Source organism: Cavia porcellus, unplaced genomic scaffold, assembly GCF_034190915.1.
Source record: "Cavia porcellus strain 051 isolate PalLab524CR breed Dunkin Hartley unplaced genomic scaffold, mCavPor4.1 scaffold_28, whole genome shotgun sequence".
NCBI classification, from domain to species: Eukaryota; Metazoa; Chordata; class Mammalia; order Rodentia; family Caviidae; genus Cavia; species Cavia porcellus.
Genome location: NW_026947511.1, coordinates 37,359,788 through 37,382,264, shown reverse-complemented (window position 1 = coordinate 37,382,264; position 22,477 = coordinate 37,359,788). Strand labels below are relative to the sequence as shown.

At 45.3% G+C, this 22,477-nt stretch overlaps 1 protein-coding gene across 1 annotated transcript; it reads left to right on the top strand.

Moving 5' to 3' along the window:
* The first annotated feature begins 228 nt into the window (after nucleotides 1-228).
* Nucleotides 229-19,405, top strand: Adgrf4 (adhesion G protein-coupled receptor F4). Its single transcript, XM_023566720.2, has 10 exons — nucleotides 229-673; nucleotides 5,856-5,964; nucleotides 6,773-6,827; nucleotides 9,418-9,572; nucleotides 10,686-10,937; nucleotides 11,618-12,994; nucleotides 14,929-14,970; nucleotides 15,393-15,451; nucleotides 16,491-16,547; nucleotides 18,649-19,405. Exons 2-9 carry the CDS (start codon nucleotides 5,878-5,880, stop codon nucleotides 16,501-16,503), a joined length of 2,040 nt encoding a protein of 679 aa, XP_023422488.2. The 5' UTR covers nucleotides 229-673; nucleotides 5,856-5,877; the 3' UTR covers nucleotides 16,504-16,547; nucleotides 18,649-19,405.
* Nucleotides 19,406-22,477: the final 3,072 nt, after the last annotated feature.

Below are 22,477 nucleotides of genomic sequence, written 5' to 3'. Positions count from 1 at the left end.
GAACTGCTGCCCTGTGTGATATCATTGCATGTGAAGCTTCCCATGTGGGGACTGTGCTCTTCTCCCCTGGGTCTCAGTCCCCTGTAGCCATGCAGAGACTCAGGGAGAATGCCTTGCCCAGTCATTAAAAAAGTGAAACGGAAATTCCTCTGGATCCCAGGTAGAGATTACATCACAGCTTCCCGCTCGGCTTCTCCGGTGTTTTCTCTAAGTTCAACATGGGGACGAGTGTTTGAGTTGCAGGGCAACCTTTGACTTCAGTGCTGAAGGAGTGTACAGCCTTGCATCCCATCACCCTTGCTGGAATTGCACCGACTTTGGGTGCAGTGGCCTCCGGTGATTCGCTGAGACTTGTAGGACAAACAAGTGACTCACGTTGATGTGCTTGCTCCAGACAGGAGAAACCTGTAATTTCTCCTGGGCAAGCCTGATGGATGCACAGTGGTGAATCACAGTTTCCACACCGGGGCGGCTGTCAGACAGGCTGCTCACAGCAACTGGCAGGTTCACACATCCCTTCCGAGGATGGAGAAGTGGGGTTCCACCCCTGTGGGGACTGAGAGCTGACAGGGTGGACGCACGTGATGGTGGTCCAGGATGTGGGGTGCTCAGCACCCACCTTCCCACAGGGTGATTCTCCATCTCTGGGGTACTAGACCTGCTTCCTGACGCAGTAAGTACATGGCTCACCAGCACGCTTTCCTGCTGAAGAAGGGTTGCTTCTGCTCTGTTCCCGGGTGGGAAACGTATGTGGCTTATGATGGAATGTTCTTGAAAGCTTGGTTCTGGAGGATCTGACCCTAAGGCTATTTGGAAATCAGTTTCATCTGCTAGGCTGTAATTGCTGAATGATAGGAGCAAAGTGAAAACACTTGGTTGGGTAGGGATATTTACTGTCCCTTGAGGTCCCCTCCTGACAAATTCTAATGGTTTTCCATGAATGCAATGGTGGATGGTTTTCAAAATAATCTTAAGTAATTTCTTTGTTTAGAGTCTGAGAAAATATCTTTATAGCACCTGAAGAAATGCATCCAAGTACTGTTAAATCTTTTGCAAAGACATATGTCTGCCTGGGGTGGCAAGTAGAGTGCTGTGTAAGGCGCAGGCACCTCAGAATCTGAGGGTGATTTCTAGATCACTCCATGTTCCATCATAGTTGTTACCTCCAGTATCAGGACTCAGCAAGTTTCTTAAAGGACCAGAGTGATCACCATGTTTATTAGTTTCTTAAATCCTACCTAAGAGTCAAGGCAATGTTTGAGTTCTCTGAAGGTCTTCCAACACCAAAATTTTGTCATTCTATCAAAATTTGACCTCTGATTTAAATTCAGAAGAGATATTGAGTCACAAAATTATTGCGTGGAAGTCAGAAAAAATAGCACAGGTGGTTGTTTCTGATTGTGATGCTCTGTCTGTGTTCCTCTGTGTGTAGTACAGATTATCCACACACGGTGTGGGAATAGACTACTGTGGAGACTGAGAGATGTTGAAGCTGTGCACATCAGCATCCCCTTTAGGTACCTGGGACTGTGACCAGAGCTCTAGTTCCACTCTCAGAGTACACCTGTTGGCAATCAGTTGAGGGTTCTTTTGCTCCATTCAGGTGGAAATCACGAATTGGCAAAGTGAAGCTCTGCTAGTAGCCCTCATAGTACCACACAATGCCATGTAATGTTGGGTGCTAACAACTGTCGCTGGCTACTGGTCCCTGCACTGTTGGCCGCTGCCATCTGAGTCAGTTTATGCCACAGACCATAGGTGGACGCTGTTGGGTGCTGGTCTCTGTTGCTGATCTTTATGGGTTGCTGGTCTCTGGAGCTCTTTGGAGTGAATAGTCTCTATTGTTTATTGCTTTTTCCTTTGAGATGATCATTCTGTCCACAGTACTCAGGATCAAAGATTATAAGACCTTCTCAGTCCTGAGTAGATTTATAGGACTTTCTAGGCCCACACTACATGAGAAATAAATCATGACATCTACAAGACCACTAAAGAAGTCCTTATTTTAACCAGGACTGTACTGCAGCGTAGGCGGTTGGCACTCTGAATGGAGCCCTCCTAGACTAACTCAAGAGGGCAGTGTGCTTATATGGCAGCTATCGGCCTGTGATTGGTTGAAATTTAGGTCTGCTGATTGGTCCAAGTGTAGTCCTGTGCTTGGTCCAAGCAAGGGTTGGGATCATCAAGGGTAACTGCAGCTGTCAGGGTGGGAATTCACTGAAAGGGTGGGGGAGCTTTAGCTGTTGGCTGACAACTGTTTCTTCTCTGGAAAAAGTGGCAGAGCTGAAACCAAGGCCTCTTTCGGAAGGTGTTCGTCAGGCCTAATGGGTTCGGGGAAGTTGGGGATGTTAGCCTCCCATAGGCCCAGATCCTTCCATCCCTGTTCTTAGCTATTCCAGGCCCTCAGCATTTCTTCAAGGAGACAGCAGCAGCCTGTGAGGGGCAGAGCAGGGCGGCAGGATGGTGCCGGTAGACAGGTGCACCTGTGTTGGAGTGGAGCAGCTGCTACATAGTGGTGTTGGGGGGTCAGTGAGGGGTCAGTGAGGGGTCAGCGAGGCCCTTTGTCCTCATCATAGGGTGTGGGGAAGCAGAATGAGATGATGGTGAGGGGTGTGACAACCATAAACCAAGCCATGTCCCCCCTGTCAGCTTGAGAAGTCAGGGGAGGCCAGGCTTCGGTTGTGGAATTAGGCTTAGGGAGACAGGACGTGGGTAGACCAAAATGTGATCATCCTTAGCCGGAAACTTCTTGCCCCCTGACTGACCTTTCCGAACTGGTTGTTTCCATTTGATGATGGGCCTGGCTGAGGGAAGGAACGCAAGTGGCTTGGCTGGTGACAGGCTGTGAGATGGCCCCCCGGTCACCTGGGAATATTCACTTGGATGACACCATCCAGTCCCCTCCATCAGGGCATGTGCTGACTGAGCTTTACCCGTGCTCTATGGAAGCCCCAAGGCCAGCACTGGCTGGCAGGCTCGGGCAGAATGTGAGCTCCTCCATCTGTTGAGTCAGTGCCACAACCCCACATGGCTCCTACTGGGGACGCTCCAGGGTCCACCCAGCTGAGGCCAACTCACTCAGAATTGCAGCTGTAGGTAGAAAGCAGAGAGCCAGGTGCTGCATGGCGGCTGGAGCCACAGCTCTGCAGAGCGTGTGGGGGACGGTGCCTGTGACTTCTGACTTGAGAGGCGTGGACAAGCACAGGCACAGCCACAGCCCACCCCTGCCTGTGGTGGACATGGCCCATCAGCATGGCAGCCTCTCCTTCCTCCCTTCTTCCCTCGCTCCTTCCTTTTCTTTCTTCCTTTCTTCCATCGTTTCCTTCTCCTTCTCTTCCTTTCATTTTTCCTTCCTCCCTCTTGCCTTTTTCTCCCCTCCTTTCTTGCCTCCTTCCTTTTGTTCTTCCCTTTCATTTCCTTCTCTTCCTTTCTTCCATTCCTTTATTTTTGTCTTTTTCTTTTTTATCGGTACCGGGGATCAAACTCACGACCGCCTGCTTGCAAGGCAGGTGCTTATGCCGCTGAGCTAAGTCCCCAGCCCCTATTTTTGTCTTTTTTCACTCCTCCGTCCTTCCTTCACTCTTTCCTTTCCACTCCTCTCCTTATCCTCTCTGCCTTTTCCCTTCCTTTCTTCCTTCCCTCCTTTAGCATGGCTTTATTTCTCATTTAACTTAGGTGGGCCCTCACACTATTTTCATACAAGGCCTAGGTAGTATAACAAGGAGATGCCTCACAGTGGACTGGATATTAGGCAGCTTTTCAACTTAAATCACTAGATCCCAAATTCACCTAGAATTGCCAATCTCTTGATCTTCTGCATCCAGGAGTTCCCCATGCATAAACTCAACCACCATGGAGCAAAACATTTAGTAAAAATATAGTCTGTAGTAACCCACAAGGACTTGTCATTGTTGGCTAAACACTAGGGCACAACTATTTACAAAGCATTTTCCTGTATTGGTTGTTATAAGCAGTCTGGGGGGAACTGAGAGTCTGGGGATGATATGCTTGGATCATATGCAAACACCAGGCCTGTTTTATATGAGGGACTTGAACATGAGCAGATTTGGGTGTCCATAGGACATCTTGGAACCATCATTTCATGGATACAAGGGACAACTGCATCCTCCCTTGGCAGAATAAGGTAGAAAAGAGTTTCATTAAAGAGATGATTTTAAGGCAAACCTTGCAGATCCCATGCAGGAGTCTTCACCAATCCCCGACTTTCTTCACTCTTTGGTGCTCACACCCAGTGGGTAGAGTCCCTCAATACCTGTTCCTGTGGAGCATGAGGGAAAGGAGCAGGTGCTTTCCTCCTGGCTGAGGCAGCTGATATTTTTCTGCTCCCTTAGCTGTGGCTCTGAGCTAGGAGCACCGGTGTCAGTACTGTCACCCCTCTGCCATCAGAGCCCAGGTGTGGGGTGGGGGAGGCCGACTGCTGTGCCTGAGTTCCTTATTGGATGCGGCTGCATCTTCCTTCAGGCCTTGGAAGCTGGCACAGTTTCTTCCTCTCTCCTGTAATCTCCGGGTTAGAGAGGGAAGCTGGCTTCCCTCAGCAGCCCGGAACTGCAGTTTACGTCATATGAAAAGCACAAGTGATCGGCAGTGGGGAAGGTGTTCAGAGAGAAGCGGCTGTGGAAGAGGAGAGCGGGGATCGGGCCAGGCTTTGATTGCTTTCATCTTCGGGAGAAGCTGCTGTCTTGCTAGCTGAGTCACTTGCTGTCGCCAAAGTGGGTGACTGGCCCGGAAACTGGCAGGAGTTTGTTTACAAATGGCAGCTAACTCTCTGTATACCTCCTTGCCACTGATGACCCCAGGTAGAGTTTTTCTGATTTGTCTTCTGTTTCTGAATCTGTCCTCTTCTCCTGTTTTCTCCCAAGGTTTGGTGTGAGAGACTCAGGAGCCCCTGTGAACGCTAGCACAGGGACCAGAAAGGGGCAAGTGTCAGTGAGGACTCACGCAGTCCGAATCTGGACAGAGTGAAGCATTTCCTGCCAAAATAATCCATTTTTATGCAGCAGCAGCAGCTTTAAATTCCTTAAGGTATTTTTGATGATCGAGTAACTTTGGTGAAACCTGGGAAATTTTCTTTTGACTACAGGAATGATCAGAAGTTTGGGGTTACGTGTACCTGTGTTGGGGCAGGATGAGACTGGGGTAGCAGTTGGTGATGAGATACTTCTGTCTTCCTTTGGCCAGTACTTCACAGATTCCCAGGTTAAAGCACAAGGCTGGGGTCACATACAGTAGAAACCAAACCTATCTTGTGTATCTACTGGAAAAGTAGTCAGTAGATACATCGCTCTCATTGTTAGGTTTTTCTGTTGTCTCGTTGTTTTCCACTTTTGCTTCTGGCTACAAGTTCTTGGTAAACAAATGGTGGATAATTATATAGGTCAGGCTCAGATGTAAATATGCACTGGTCTCATAATTACTCAACTCTGCGCCCCGTTTCCTTGAGGATGAAGTGCAGACAGGAATACCATCTGCCCTCCTAGGATTAAATAAATGAATGCAGAGAGTGTGCTTTGAACAGTGACTGGCAAATGGAAAAAATTGATAGGTGTTACTGTTAAAGAAACTCAAGGTTTAGATAATAAGGAACGAAACTTTGTTGGACATATATCTTTCCTAGTGCCCCCACCATTTCTGTCTTTTACAGTGGAGTGATTTTCCTTCTCACATCTTAACTGGGCTGGAAATAGAGATGGTATCCATCCCTGAGGGAAGCTGCCGCTGTGTGGACAGAGCGAGCACCCTGTGATTCACTGCTGAGTGGTTGATGGGCTGCTATGTACCCGGATGGTTGTGTGAATTACCAATTTTGGCTGGTTTTGCCTTCCTCTCTTTTGCAGGCTAAAACTCTAAAGTGTGAAAATGAAGGTCCAAGTCACCATGATTTGCTGTTACGTGTTTTTTCTGACCACAGAATGTTCCCACTATAGACCCAAGAGTCACATCAAAGTAAGTTTACATCAAAGCAAGAGTCACATCAAAGAAAGAATGACCTCTGCTCACCCTGTCTAGATTTCTGATAAATAACACCCTTCTAAGCAAAATCCCAAATGACTACAATTACATTCTTGCTGATAGTAACTTTCTAAAGAAATAAAAGATCAACAGAAAATTGAGAGGTGGCAGGGATTGGGCCAGGGATTGTTAATAAAATAATCACTTTTTAGTACACAGGAAATATAGATGGACAGCTAGTGAGAGGAGACTGACCTGGTGGAGAGCAATCCAGATTCATATCTAAACTGTGCTTGTCACTAGGTACACAAGTGACTCCAGTTTCCTGTGTCTTAATTACCTTATTGATAGTACACTATTTTTTTAAAAAGATAATATTTATAATGCATTACAGATATAAAAGATTTATGATTCTATTATTGCAACCAATTCCTAGTTTCTACCAATTTCTTCCTTCTGAGGAATACAGTGCCCAGAGGACTGGGCTAGCTGTGATCTACCTTTAAAGTTAAGGTAGCCAGAGCATGACTTGGAAACACAATTGTCACATTGATGTTCTGCATGGACGCCTAAGACCTTCGTATGGCTTTCCTGCTGCACTAATGTGACCTTTAGATGCGGGCAGCCTCTGTCGTCCATGGGCAGTGTGTGCTCAGTAACCCCACTGGTGTTTTAGTCAGTGAGTTCTTGCGGGACCATCAGTGGGCTGGCTGTAATATCCCTCCTATATGTGGAGCCTCTGAACAGAGACAAAGTTGGAGTCCCACAGTAAAGAGGGTTTTTGGGGATTTATGTTTTTCAGGTTGGAGAGAAACCTCAAAGCCCCACAGGGAAACCCAGGACTGGACAGATAGAAGGTATGTGGCTCTAGAATGGCCTCCATCCCTTTGGGCTCATGACAGGGGAGAGCAGGGACGCTGGTGTTGCAAGCATGTACCCCGGCCATAGGCTTTCCAACCGAAGAATAATTTATAGTAAGTTCTCCATGTTTACCAATCTGGATAGATATTTTTCACAAGGAAACTATCATCAAAAGGGTATTTATTTGAAGAAAAGGAACCATCATCAGTGGCATCGACAATGAAGCAAGCTGACCCATCTTCGTGTGTGCTTTCACATAGTAGATAAAGGTTTGCTTTCAGACTCAAAGGAGAGTAAACATGTTCAAACCAATGAGCTAACAGGAGACAGAGCAGAAAGAGCGCAAGATTCATTTATTCTCAAAAGGGTTTTGAGGGTGCTTAAATGTAAGTAATGCTTTGCACTGAGAGGTCTTTGAAGGAATGCATGGTGGCCTCCGTGGTGTGAGACTGGCACCTCATCAGCACGGGAGGTAAACAGCAATGATAATCATTAGTAATAACAGGATGAAATCTGTGGCTCTCACCCAAATTGTAGGGATAACTGAGCTGGGCAAAATGATGGCCAGGGATAATTTTGGTGGCAATTATATCTTTATCTAGATGTGCAATTGGGAAAAGGAAAGTCAGACAACTAACATTTGTTGGGCCTTTCTGACAACCCTGTTCTACATGTGGTGCAACATGCTGTCTCACCAATGATTTGGAATGACACTGCGGCATCATTCCAATGAAATGCATGAAGAAAATCGACACTGGTTAACTAAGGTGTGAAAACCGGATACCTGGTAGATGTCAGGAAAGATGCAAACCCACTCATTTTCATTGCTTTTCCCAAGAAACTAAGCACTGCGCAGTGCCATCCCAGCCCTAACACAACTGCACCCTTGGTCCTCAGCCCAACATCACCTCATTAGCCTTCTCTCAGCCGGGATCTTCCCCACTGCACTGCCACTGCCCTAAGGCAATTCTTCGGGGGCCTCCCCTTCTGCTGATCCAGTCTTCACTCATAGGCCAGACTGGGCCAGAACCCCAGTTCTTGTCAATGTAGAGTTTTATTGGAATATATTCCTATCTACCATCTACATATCGTTTTTGTCTGTATCTATATTTAGTGTGTTTGACAGAGATTCCTGGGACCCACAAACCTGAAAGTGTCTACCCACTGGCTAGCGTTGTGCTATTTAGCAGATAAAAATATAGGATGCTGGGTTAAATCTCAATCTCAGGTAAGCAATGAGTAGAGAGAGCACCACTGCGTGGATCCTGTGTACTCTGAAAATCGATTCATGTTGTCTGAACATTTGCAAACCCACTGTTATTTCATAGAGATGCTGTATTTGCAGTTGCCTCTTCCCTGACATTTCCGGTTCCATGTAAGCCCTGAGTCAACACTTCCAGTATTCACATGGTCATTTGTAGACACAGAAATTGTCACACATAATGCTCCCAGCTAAGCCTGGACCTGGTCATGTTTTGCTTGTTCCTTGCAGTTCTCTTGCTACAGTGCCATGATTCTTCATTTTTTATTTTATTTTTTGAGATATGATTTCACCGTGTAGTCTACTTTGGACTTGAATTTGCTAAGTTGCCCAGACTAGCCTCAAACTCATGATCCTCCTGTCTCAGCCTCCTGGATGTTGAAATTACACGTGTGTACCATCAGATTTGTTTCCCAGTTTTGTCTTTTGGGGAGGTGACTTTTATTGTTGTTATTAAAAATGCCCCCTTCTCCAGCCTGGCGTGGTGGCTCATGCCTGTAATCCCAGCACTCGGGAGGCTGAGGCAGGAGGATTGTTGTGAGTTCAAGACCAGCCTGGGCTACAAAGTAAGCTTAAGGCCAGCCTGAACTGCACAGCAAGACCCTGTTTCAAAAAGAAAAAAAAAATGCTCCCTTTTCACAGTGCTGATACACTGTCCAGTGCTTCTATTGCACAGAAGCCTATAACATTCTTTATGCAGAAAATACGTAGGTTATATGCAAAGCAACACTGTAAATTAAATCGGTTGCCTTCCTACAGCAACATGAATAAAACCTGGTTCTGCATTGAGGACTTGAATGTCTGCAAAGGGACTGGCAGGAGTCTAAGCCTGTATTCCCCAGAGCACGGGCTCTAGCATTGCTAAGTCAGTGTTCATCAGGACTTTTATAACATAAATCCTGTGAATAAGAATCGACCGTATCTAAAAATAAAATTAACATTGAAATGGGTTTCTTTCCTTTTATGTGGCAATTCCATTTGTATAGCTCTGCACAGACAAGTTCACAGCTCTTATTAATGACCTTCTCCTACAAACCCAGTTCTGTCTTCAGGGCCTCCCAGTTAGCACAGCACGAGGGGCCGGCAGGATCCAACATACTCGCCCTCCTTCCAGGGAGAAGGAAGAGGGTATCCGGCTGCCCCTGAAGGTGCCAGGGCCCTTGCACTGCTCACATGCCTGATGCTGCCTCGATGGCAACCTCAGCCTCAGCTCGTGCAGCAGCCCGGTTCAATGTGGGAAGGGATCCTGTAGCCCAGGAGTGAGACTCATTGTCAGAGTGTGGAGATGCCAATCCAGCCTCTCGCTGGCTGTTGTTCCCTTTCAGAGAAATGCCAAGGACCGTGCAATACTTCCTCCAACTGCAGCCTGCCCTGTGCTAAGCCCTTCCATGGAGAAATTGGATATATATGTCACCAAAAAATGTGGCAAAAGTCAACGGAGACATGCACAAGCCTTTCGCTGGAGACACTTTTCAAGGAGGTACATTTGTATATTATTGGATAAGGGCTAATCTACTGTGAAATGGTAGGCACATTTTTAATGTCATCTCTTCAGCAAGACAGTAAGTTCACTTGGTGTCTTGTGCTGCTATCATTACTCAACTCTCAGGGACTCTTTCTTCTCCCAACTCTATTTTGTCCTCTCAGCATTTTTTTTTTCCCATAAAAAGATTTGAAACTTATTTACACTTCAGCGTAAATGAGTGCTTGGAGATTAAGCCTTAAGCTTTAAAAGTGAGTTTGTGTGCTCCTTGTGCTAATTAGTTTTTCAGCTGAATATGTCTAGAAGTAAATTAAACTGGATATCATTTTCTGATCCTTTCCATCCCTTGATCATGAGAAAGGTGAGCTGTGTGATCTGGAAAGAATAAAAATCCAGTGCATATCATACATCTTAGTTAGAATTCAAACCTTTTATTTTATGTCTCTCCTTCTTCTTAGCTACCTTTTCTTCCTGTTTTCTTCACAGGCATATTGAAGCACAGGAATGTTTGTACTCGCTGTAATTTTGACAGAGGCTTTGTGAAGGGATTGAAAGTGGTGCCTTTCACTTAGATAGGGTATCACTAAGATAGTCTTATGGCTATTTGGCATCCAAAAGTGAGTCAGGGGAGGTAAATTACTGTTTGCCTTACTCAAGGTCATATTCCAAGAAATGCAGGGGAAGTATCAGGAAGTGAGTGTGCAACTTGTAGCTAGTGAATTTCAACTTTACCAATGCAATTCCTTAATCTTTGGCATTTGAAGCACCAAATCCCAAGAATAGTTCTCCTTTGAAATGCCACCAGGCTCCTCTTTCCCCTATTTCTGGAAAATGGACCAGTTTTCACAATGTTGAGTAGAAGCCACTGTCCTGAGAGCAGATAGAAATAGGAAAGTTCAGGATCTGAGTGCAGGGGGGATTTGGGTGGACCCCCTGCCCTCCAGGTCCTCTACTTAGCATCTCTGCTTCTCCACCCTGAGCCCCCCACCCCATTAGCACCATGTCCTTCTCCATCAGTGTCCCCACATGGATTGCCGGTGGCTTTCATTCCTTAAAGTCTGACACACGTTAGGTACTCAGTCATTTCAAATGAAACTTTTATTCACACAGGACTCAAACGCTGCTTCACGCCTTTCATTAGCATCGGTCTCCATCCCTCTACACATTCTTGACCTCCCAGCTCCAAAGCCCGTGGAGAGTGTCACTCAAGGGATCCGTAAGAACTGTCCCCTTGACTTTGCCTGCATAATCAATCCCGTGAAGTCATCCGAAGCCACATCCGGAAATATTGCCTTTGTAGTAGAGTTATTAAGAAATATTTCCACACAACTGTCTGATGAAGTGACTCGAGAGAAAATGAAGGTACTTACGTTAATTTCATTTGCTACCAACAACTCTGTTTTAAAATATTGCACTTTTCTGATTTCAAATGTACTTTTCAAGGTAAAAATAACAACCACCATAGGAACAGCAATAGCTATTGCTCTTTGATTTATGTATACTGATTCATTCTGCCATGTGGAAGTTCTCAAGACGTTAGGATATTTTTAAGCTACGCTGCCTACCATGAGCAAGATTGAGTCTACTCAAACAGCTCCAAAACTATTCACTATAGCACAGCTGTTCTGAAAGTTGTTAATGGAGATTACTTTTTCCAAGGGTGACCTGCAGCTCAGCAATTGTGGGAACGACTAGGTAAACAAAGTCAAGCAGATTTCCTTACAACACAACTTTGTCGAGCCTGTTATGTGTTCCTGAAAGTTGGTAGTTGGTGTAACAGGGAGGGAGACACAGTACGGATGCAGCATTTCTCAAACCTAGATCACCATGAAATTCACTACGTTAATTTGGCAATGGGGAAATTCTGTGTTTGGTACAGTACTAAAGCAGGCATTCTTTCACTTTCTTTCCCCAAGTGCAGCCTTACTAATGTGAAATTCTACTGCACTGGGAGTCTACAGTAAGATCAGATAATTAGATCTTCAGAAATTTCTGACATTAGAAATTGATTTTGTGCAATTCGGGACTTGTCTCCCTTGCAGAGCTACAGTACAGTGGCCAACCACATCCTCAGTCCAGCTGCTCTTTCCAATTGGACTTTTGTTCCTGACAAGAAAGCGAGCTCAGATTTATTACACTCAGTGAATTCCTTTGCCAGGGAACTCGGCATCCACGATCAGTCTGAGACCATTGTGGACGAGCTCTTCATTCAGACCAAAGGCTTTCACATCCATCACAATGCCTCAGGGAAATGTTTGAATTTCTCCATGAGCATGAATAATGGCACAGAAGGCATCTCAGGAACAGTAGAAATTCCCCAGCAGGAGATTCAGAAACTACCAAGTTCATCCCAAGCCATCGGTATAGCGTTCCCCACATTGGGAGCCATTCTGAAAGAGACCCATGTACCAGATGGGGGCCTGTCCAGAACCCCCAATGGTCTGGTTCTGTCAGTTGTGTTGCCAGAAAGGCTGAGAGAAATCCTACTCACTTTTGAGAAAATCAATAAATCCCAGAATGCCAAAGCACAGTGTGTGGGCTGGCACTCCAGGAAGAGTGCTTGGGATAAGACAGCATGCAAAACCATGTTGGATGCTGGGAGTGCGGTGCAATGCCGCTGTAACTGCACCAGCATGATAAAGTCTTTTTCCATCCTGATGTCCCCACAGTTGGTGGGGGACAAAGTCCTGGACTACATCACTTGCATAGGGCTCAGCATCTCCATCCTCAGCTTGGTTTTCTGCCTGATCATTGAAGCCACAGTTTGGCCCCGTGTGGCTGTGACAGAGATGTCACACATGCGGCATGTGTGCCTCGTGAACATAGCCGTGTGTCTCTTGGCCGCTAATGTGTGGTTCATCACTGGCTCCAACTTCAATGTCAAGGCCAAGAGTTACAACTGGTGTGTCGTGGTGACGTTCTTCAGCCACTTTTTCTACCTCTCTCTGTTCTTCTGGATGCTCTTTAAGGCACTGCTCATCCTCTATGGAATCCTGGTGGTTTTCCGGAGAATGATGAAGTCCCGCATGATAGCCATTGGCTTTGCTGTTGGCTATGGATGCCCCTTGGTCATAGCTGCCACCACAGTAGCTATCACAGAGCCAGAGAAAAGCTATGTGAGACAGGACGTGTGCTGGCTGAACTGGGACGTGAGCAAAGCCCTGCTTGCGTTCGCCATCCCAGCCTTGGTCATCGTGACTGTGAACCTCGCTGTGGTCTTCGTTGTTGCTTGCAACACACAGAGGCCTTCTATCGGCAGTTCCAGCTCTCAGGATATGGCCATCATCATGAGGATCAGCAAAAACGTTGTAATCCTCACCCCACTTCTGGGACTCACCTGGGGGTTTGGAATAGCCACTCTCATCGAAGGCACATCTGTGATTTTCCACATCATCTTTGCTCTCCTCAATGCTTTCCAGGTAAGCCCCGTGTATAACTCTGCAGACAGCAAAAGCTACTGCCACCTGAAGCCGTAGAACCCAAAATGCTCCTCCCTTAACTTAAGCTGTGGCCTTTCTCACCCTGCTGATTGTCAAGTTGGATTTGGCTGATCAGGCCTGTCCAGTGGGAATGCCCTTCTCCCCTCTCTGATCTGCCCATATCCTTCCAAAATGTCAATGTCAGAAGATGGCATTCTTGCTAAGAGGACTCCTCACTGGCCACCAGTGTTATGCTTCAAAATAAGCACAATTTTGTGGGGTTTTTTTCCCCAGTGGTTTGGACCCTAGGTAAAATAGCCAGTTTCTATGGTGTGAGAAGAAAGCTGGTGGCAATCACTTTGGATATATACCAATCAGTAATTCTCATGCCTCTTTCTTGCTATTCCCTAGGAAATAAATGTAATTTGTTACTGATAGAACTGGATTTTGTCATCTGCTTTCTACTCGCAGAAAGGTTACTTTTCTCTGGGTCTTAAGTTTCTCATGTGTAAATTATGGATACAAATCTAAAGTGATCTCTGTTGTGTGTTCTCTCTCTCACATAGTTGGTTTCATGAGAGTGTTCATTCTAAAGTTGTTTTACCCCCTCTTGCAAGTAAACTTGTACTTTTGAAAAGCTATCATTAGCCAAATTGCTCTCTATACCTATGAGTAATAGAACAGTTACCAGGTCCACAGTCTTAGCCATGCTTTTAATCAGGGGCTGGCAAACAGTGACCTGCCTCCTGTTTTTGTAAATAAGCCTTTACTGGACACAGACATGCTCATTTCCTTGCATCTTTTTCGTCTGCTGCTGAGCTACAACGACACACTGGAGTCACTGTGCCAGACTGTGCAACCGCAAAGACGGTAAAATATTTACTGTCTGCTTCTTTTCAGGAAAAGACTGACCACTGCTTTAAATTATATACATACAAGCACTTGATAAAGCAGCAGGGTATCTCTGTTAACATGTCATTATTACTCCACCTAAAGGCAAGGTACAAGAAGATAAAATGGACTTTAAGAGATTTGCAGCTCAGGTTCCACACATTTAACTCATAACTCTTTCGTGACTACACAGAAGATTGCTTTTGTTCTTTCTGTTGCATTGCCTTAGAGAGAAACCTTTGATGACATCTATTTTCTTTCTTTCCTTCCTTCCTTCTTTCTTTCTGTTTTTGTAAAATAGAAAGATCAAATAACTTTTCCCACTCTTGAAGTTACTCAGTGACTAATGAATTCATTGTCTTTCTTATGTCACACTTAAGTTAAACTGCAAGAATTTTTTTCTGTATTTCTTTTTCAGAACATATGTATTTCTCTCTTTTTTTTCCCTCTAGAAGAAAGCAAAATACTCAGTACTTTTAGTTATGCATAATCCTTTTTTCTCAGCAAAATTTCCCCATGATTTATATTTAACAATCTAGTGACCTCATGACTGTTTCTTCGACATGAAACTACCTTGGATGTTGAGAGACTCTCTAGGCTTCCCATGTCTTTAAACTTTCTCTTATATAGAACCTTCTCCCTCCAGCCCAGAGTCCACGGTTTTACATATACTGAATGTTAACTCAGGCTTCATTTCTTAAGATAACTTCAACGCTTGTGATTTTGAATTATAAGCTTCCACGTTACGTATAGCTGTCATCATAAGAATAGCTACTTTAATATTTGGGAAATATGTAAAAACATTTAATAAGGTTGACAATTTTATTGTACATGAGTACACACCAGCACTCTTCAAGCACACTCCTGTGAGGCTGGCTGTCACCCAAGGAGGGTGATTCAAAGGAAATTCCCATCTGCCTCTATGCAGAATGGTTTCTGATGTTCCGTGACTTCCCTATAATTTATCTGCAAGGCTGATGTGCAAGGAACACCGGGATATTGCTTGAGAGCTGTTCCTCACGATTTTGTTGCATTTACTCCAGGGTTTCTTCATCTTGCTGTTTGGAACCATCATGGACCACAAGGTAATTTGACTTTGCTTCATTCATTGGAATATGGCTGAAGATAGGCGGGAGGATGAGGTAGTTTGGATGGGAGAGCACGGTCCAGGGCCCTTGGGCTTGTGAGGATAGCACAGAACGTCTGGTGCTAGGAGAACAGGCGAGGCTTCCCCTCTCCTGTGTTTGGATCTTCATCCAGTCTTTCAGGAGCTGTGTGAGACTTGCTGAGTCATAGAACAGAACGAGACCATCGTTCCCATTTTAATACTAACTCTCGCTGTCATTGTGCTCTAACTTTTGCTCAGGTGTCCTTATTCTCTGAGTGTGTGCCCCCTCTGACTTTGGTTTTGCCAGGGTCACTGATCTCAAGGTCTCAGGTCTTGGGTCTGAGCCTGGAGAACCCTGGAGACATTGGTAAGATCAAATTCTCTCTCACTGCTTTTCAGATAAGACACGCCTTGAGGATGCGGGTGTGTTCACTGAAGGGGAGCTCCGGGCAGCAGAGGTAAGCACTGCTCTGAGGCACAGCCCTGGTATTTAGGGTCCTCCTTAACCATGTGGGTAGCAGGGTGTCACTTAGTTCTCAGGATTCATCAGCAATGAGAGTCAACAGGGGACATTTCATTTTTTTCTTGCATCTTATAAATTTGAAATATCTTATTTGAAATTAAAAGTTCTAAGAATATGTACTTTGAGAGAATTTTGCATATTAAATATATTTGAACTCCACCTTTGGACCCATAAGATGGAACCACATGGATTTAAGACCATAGATTTATAAAAGATGAGAGGTGGCAAATGAGTGTTGAGTTAGAAATGAAATCCAGTCCAACTCACTGATTTTGCAGAGATGGAATGCCCACAGCATTTACAGGATGTGCCCAAGGTCACCTAGCTAATCAGGGGCAAAATCAGAGTGAGAACCAACTGTCACAGAAACCTCTCCCCACTCTCCTTGTGCAAAACTCTTTCCAGCAGGGGACCCTGTTTTTTTGGAAAATCCATGTATTTATAAATCTTGAAGGAGACTTTTGACCTGGCTACTTGTCTTTTAAGGTATCAACCAATATTGCCTACTTTTCTGTATTATTTAGAAGTAATTTTTTAACCAATAGATTCTCAAAACAATTTCTGTCGAAACAGTCTGGATACAACGAGAACCAGCATTCTTAGTTAGCTAGGACTCTGTGACTTTTAGTACCACAGTTCGTCAATTTTAACCTTGACATTTTCTTCACATTTTAACATTTCTTAAATTGAAATGTATCTTACAAACAATAAACTCTTATCATGGTCTAACTGGCAAGTTTTGCTTCTTTTTATTTTTTAAGTTGTTTAGCACAATATATACATAATCATGTAGCTTACAAGGTTACATTTAGTGAAATATGATCATTTAGTTTTTTGTACAATTGTCAGTTTGGGTGCTTTCTCTTTAGATCTTTATTTCCCCATGTTTATCTCTAGAAAGGCTATGCATAAGTATAAATACACATTCTTTTCCATCAATACCATTACTCATCGTGTCATTCTTCCCCATTTAGAATGCGCCATTAAATTTAACCAATGGATCTCAGTTAATGAATCATTGAAGACAAAATGTGAGTATTCAAACCTCAAGGAAAACCTTCTCTTGCAAGTTGTAATCAGCCACTTGGGCCCCTGTGAATGCCCCACTGATACCATGTGAGCTGGTGGGGAGGAGGGGATGAGGAGCTCACCTTTCATGAAGCACAAATGAGTGCCCTGCACCTGAATGAGTCTGTGTGCACTTTTCTTAAGTCCCCTGAGCTTGCTTGGGTAGATTTAAGCACACCAGCACTTTCTGCCCTCTGTGGGAGGATGAGGGCAGACACAGCCCAAGGTCTGCCCTGCTCACGTGTGTTAATTCGACCTTGTCAGCCAGTGGAGCAGTTTAGCAGACCCATCAAGGAGAAGGAAGACTTGATTGACTGAAAGACAAAGCAAGAGGCCTGTATCTCCCTAAGGAAGTGGGGCTCAGAATCACTCCTGAGATTATGTGGATACCCACTCATACCCCAATCTGAGACCAGGGGGAAGAAGCTGTTAGGCAGCCATGGAGGGGAGACTGAGTCACAGAATGACAGCCAGAGCCTGCAAGGTGGCAGAGAATGTGGGCAGGGAGAACCAGGCTTGGGCATGGTTTGCCTGCAGCCATGCTACGGCTTTTACATATGGAACACGTGAGTGTCAGAGTTTTTTTAAAACACACTCATCTTTTACATTCCTCTCCTCTCTGAGCCAGAAAGTGGTTTTGGGTGTAGGATCAAACAATCTGCTGGAACCCAAAATACTGTGACTTGGACCTTCTGTGTTCCAGAGCTTATAAACCCGACCCTGAGCTGGGCTAAGACACTGAGTAAGAGGCATAGAGAGAGGGAGGAGAAGAGAGCTGTCACCAACCCTGACTGTGTGGGGAGGAGGTGAGAAATGAGGAGAGGAAAATGCTGGTACCCTTAAGTAAGTGTGCTTCCATCTGGATTTTTACAGCAGGACTTTAAAAGGGCAACTCCCATATCCTCTGAGCATTTCCCATCCCATTAGCTTCCCCCATGAAGGGGCATCTATGACAGCTTGTGGTTTGTCACCAAGGGACCCGCTTCTTCAGTAGGTGTACTAAAGCACAACTGGCTTTTCTACCAAGGTCTCATTTGACAACAGTCTGCTTTAGGGTTACCACACTGTGCCAGGTGGCCTGCCCCTCTCCCTGGGGATACCTGCTCTAGCTGCTCTAGAGAGGTATGGTGGGCACCTTCTTTGCAGCTGGTTGGGAATGTGTGGTCAGCCATGGTAAAAACCAGAGAAAACCAGCAGAAGCCAAGATCAGGGACTGTACTGCCCCTGAAGTTGGAGAGGTTGATGAACGATAGGCTGGGGGAATCCCCAGAGAAGGAGAGGCAAAAAGGAGGGATGTGGGGTCCTCTCCACAGTTCTCCTTCAGCTTCTTTTTTGGAGTCTCCAGGTGAATGGTGAACTGAGTGTTCTTTAGGACATTAAGGGACTCCTTGGCCCACTTTCCTACTGAATTTCCTCAGCACCTGGGGCTGATGGTTTTACATGTGACACCACTGGTGTCAGAGGGCTCTGCGCTAACACCCGGCAATGTGGAAGACTGGGCAGGGGACTCCACAACCATCAGAGTGCAGAGACAGGACATCCCTTATTCCTGGGGAGGCTACTGCACTCATAAGAAGATGACCCTTCAGAGAGACTCAGTCTGCATCACTTGCCATGGTCAGGGATACCAGGAAGCCTCCTGCATCTCCAAAACACCTTCACCCACTTGTTAATGTCTTAAATTAATGTAAGATGGCTCAGAATTCATAGTGACAATGAGATGGCTGAGCAGCCACCCCAGAGGAGCAACACGATATGTGCTGTGAGGCTGTGGATTCAGGGCAGTGTTGTTCTGGAGACCATGGACAGCCCAGGGAGAGGAGGAAGGGCTGTGGGCACCAATGCAGGGGCAGGGGCAGCACAGAGAAGCAGAGGGGACAGAGAGCAGAGCTAGAGGGCAGGTTCCTACCATAGCTCAGAGCCTCTTCCCACATTTAGGTATGGGATAAAGAGCCTGTGACCTCCCAGGGGCTTCAGGATTAAAGGAATGGATGGCCTAGGCTGGAACTAAGCTGTCGAATGTCAGCTTCTTATTACCAATGGTGTTCTTACCCCTCTGCCCAGATGTCTGTTCTCCGAGGCCTGCATCCTGAGAGACAGGCGAGCTCCAGGAGAAGTGGCCTGTGAAAGGAAGGCTGGAACAAAAGCAAGGTGACTGCCCTGCTTCCATGGAGGGCATCTTCCTCGTTCTGCTGGAAGTGACACCTCAGAACACACACAGGGAGGATGACATCTGAGTGCCAGGCATAGCAAGACTGCTCTGCTGACCTGTGAACTTTCCTGGAACTGCAGAGGACTGGATCCTGTCACCTCATCAAGATCACGAATAGACCTACACAGCCTGCTGAGGCCTCCATGGAAGCTGGGTCTCTTTCACTCTCAAGGCTGCTATGGCTCCGTGGTTCCCTCATCCCTCCCTCTGCATGCATCCTGGTACTTGGGGACAGGTTACGTCCAATTTCCAGGGGTAGGGGTGGAGGATGGGTCAGCTAGAGGATGCCCCCAAATAGATTCAGAAAATGTTTGTGAATCTATTTGGGGGCAGTTTATTCATGGTAGGTTTCCTAACAACAGGAAACAGAAGGTAACAGAACTAGCCTAAGTATTTATTATTTTATTCTATTTTAGATCTTGGGTAAAATAATTTATCTTCTAGGATCTTAGTTTCCTTGTTTGTGCAACAGGTGAAATATTCTTGCAGGTGTAACTATTTGTGTGTACCTGTATGCACACAAGCACGCATACACGTGTCTGTCTTTTTAAACCACTATATATAGAATTGTATTTTAGAGATAAAAATGAATAAATTTATCTTTCACAACTTGTGTGTGAGTCCATTTAAGATGGGCTTCTGTTCTGTAGCCTTACATTCTTAGTACCAGCCCTGTTACTAATCCCCCTCCACTCACTGCTAGGTCCCCGGTAGTGGGCGTTGGGGACTCTCTTGTCACAGTTCTCAAGGTGGGGCCTGAGATTTTTGGTAAAGGACACCACCCTACACTGGCTTTCAGAAGTTCTCAATGAAATGCCTGGTGCTAACTTAGTCTAAGGTGGTGAGGTAGCCCCCAGGGCTGAAGCTGCCCACGTGGGTGGGAGTGGAACAATCATTCAGGTCTGAAACCATAGAAGCCTTGTGTGTCAAGAACAACCAAGAAACTCTCTGAGCCCTCTTACAGGGGTGCAGCCAACAGAAACAAGAAAAGCATTGGTTTCCAAACAAATAGTAATTATTCAAAGGATGAGAAATGTCACTCAACTGCCCAGTAGTCTTTTCCAGTGTTATTAAAATAAAGTGCTCAAAATAGAGACAGAAGGGTACCTTCCAGAGCTATGAAACTTCCTAGGCATTAATTTATTGATTACATTTCCTTCCTGAGTCTCGATTCTAGGCAAATGACATTTCTCTCAGTCCAGAAATCTCAGAGCATTATGTAATTCTAAGCCAAACAATTGCCTTGCGTTTGGTAGAGTTACTCAGTTGAATTTATAATTTACTACTCTGTTGCTGTTGCTGTCCTTTCTCTTCTCCCTGAGCACTCTGTCTTTTCAGCACACACTAGCAGAAGTACGGTGCTAGGGCCTTCAGCTCTGCAGACACCCCACACAGCATTTCCAACCGTCCCCTTGCTGTGCAAAATCAGCAGTGGAGACCACAGAGCTTGTGAAGGAAAAGACTGAGGATAAGACATGCCGAGATTGGTTGATCACTAATAAAAAAAGAAATACAGAAATACTGTAGTGAATGTGATAAGAACTTGAAGGCCGCTCTTGTAAGTATCTTTGGAAAAGGTTGCAACTTGTTTGGAAATCACCAGAAAGCTGCAGTGGCTTGCAACGGGTGAATGGAGGCAGCCTGCAGTGTGTGCCTGTGGTCTGTACGTCAAAGAGCTTTGGTCTAAGTATGTATTTTGTGTCTTTCTCTGCAGCTTGGTCCACGAAAGTATCTTTTTCTCCAATCATCTAATGTTTTTTTTTGGTAGTGTAATGGCAAGCAGAAACATCAAAATGATCCCCAGGATTTGGAAGCAGATTTATTTATGTTGTCAGGGACTGATCAGGAACACTCCCAAAATATGAGTCCCTGATCTCTGGTGTTCTAGGGCTTATGTTGGATAAGTAAGCAGGAAGTACAAAGGCTTGTCAGTTGGAGATTGGTTCATACAAAGTGCATCATAGTGACCAGCTACGCATCCCAGTGATCAGATGTTTCTAAGAGACCAGAAGCAACCGGAACTGGAACAGGATATGGTACATGGGCTACTAAGAAAATGAAGTATTTTGGATGAGGGGTGGATTTTCTGTCACAGTAACTACACATAAGCAAACATGAAATCGTGTTTTATGTTCAAGTTATTCACTAATATATTCACCCAGTTAGAACAACTTCTGCTTCTCAGAAGAAGCCTTATAGCAAGACCGACCATGTGTCTTGGAGCTACCTTGAGAATATCAGTTCTTAGCACCACACTAGGTTTGAACCCTAACCCTAACCCTAACCGTAACCCTAACCCTAACCCTAACCCCAAATCACCTGATACACTTCTAAAAACAGAGGCTGAGCTGTATCTTTAGAGATTCTGATTCAGTTTGCCCTTGATGGAAAAACACAAACAAAACTTTGTAGGTAACAAAACAAACAGAGGAATTAAACCCCTCTTGCTTGGTAATTTTAATTCAAGAAAATATTTGTTGGTTTCTTGCTATATGCCTCTACTTTGAAAGGTAAAGGTGGAGAAAGAACAGCTTTTATATCTTTTGCTTGGGACCAAACTTCTGTCCATGAAAGAGATGACACACCCTAAAACATGTCAGTCTGTCAAACTTCTACCCAGAGGCTTGGAGTTATGAATGATCTGAGACATTGATGTGGCCAGGAGTGCTGAGGGATGGTGGGACCAGAAAGGTGGGACCATGGCTCAATGTAGGCACAGATGTCAGGGCTTTATGTTAGGCAGGGAGAGAAGTTAGCACTTCAGGATGGGAAGTAAGACCAGAGAAGGAGCCATGGGGGATTATGAAAGGGACAGCCTAACCCAAGCTGGGAGCTGCATTCACTGCTGGTAAAATTTGTCTGATTAGAAAGCCCAGGATACCTGGTAGAGTTGGGCTTGCTCTAATGCATCAGAGACAAGATGGTAAATAGTACCACACTGCTTTATGCTTAGGAGAAAACAGATCAACCACGTGAAGCCAGGCAGAGAAAAGCAGAGGGTTACTGCTTGGGGCCTTGATAACTCTTACTCTGACCTGGCATTTGGAGGCTCGGCTTGAAGATACACTTTATTCCCACGAGTTTCTTCTTCCTGTCAATTGTCATCTTGTATAGTGGTGGATCTGGCCCTGTCTGACCTTTTAATAACAAGTATATTTCCAGCTGCACCCCATAGCAAGGTGAATTTAATCATCTCTTCCCACCCTCTCATGTTCTCCTAAGAAGCATAGCTGAAAGTCTGAATTACAATCAGAAGGGGCAGATTTACACGGTGTTTCTTTGCTAAGCCAGCTTTTCAGGAGATAGCAGTCAGCCCAGAGAGTAGGGAACTGGTTTGGGAGGAGCTTCAGATGCTTTTGGAGGCAGTCATGTGCGATACCACTAAAAGAGGCAGGCAGAGGGTAGAACTGACATCTGCCCATTTCCCACACCTTCTAGGAGGAGCTGGCTAAGCCTCAGGAGTTCTCTGTGTATGAATTGGAAAAGGAGAGAAGCCTGATTAAAAAAAAAAAAAAAAGATTGTGGGAACTCCCCGCACAGGAAATGAGTAGTTGTGTACAGAAAAGAATTGTCTTGCTTTATGATAAAAGGTATTCACCTGGACACATGATGGGGTGTGAAGCTAGGGACAGGGAACATCCACATCTTTAGGCCCTGGGGACGTGGGGAAGGTGGGTGTAG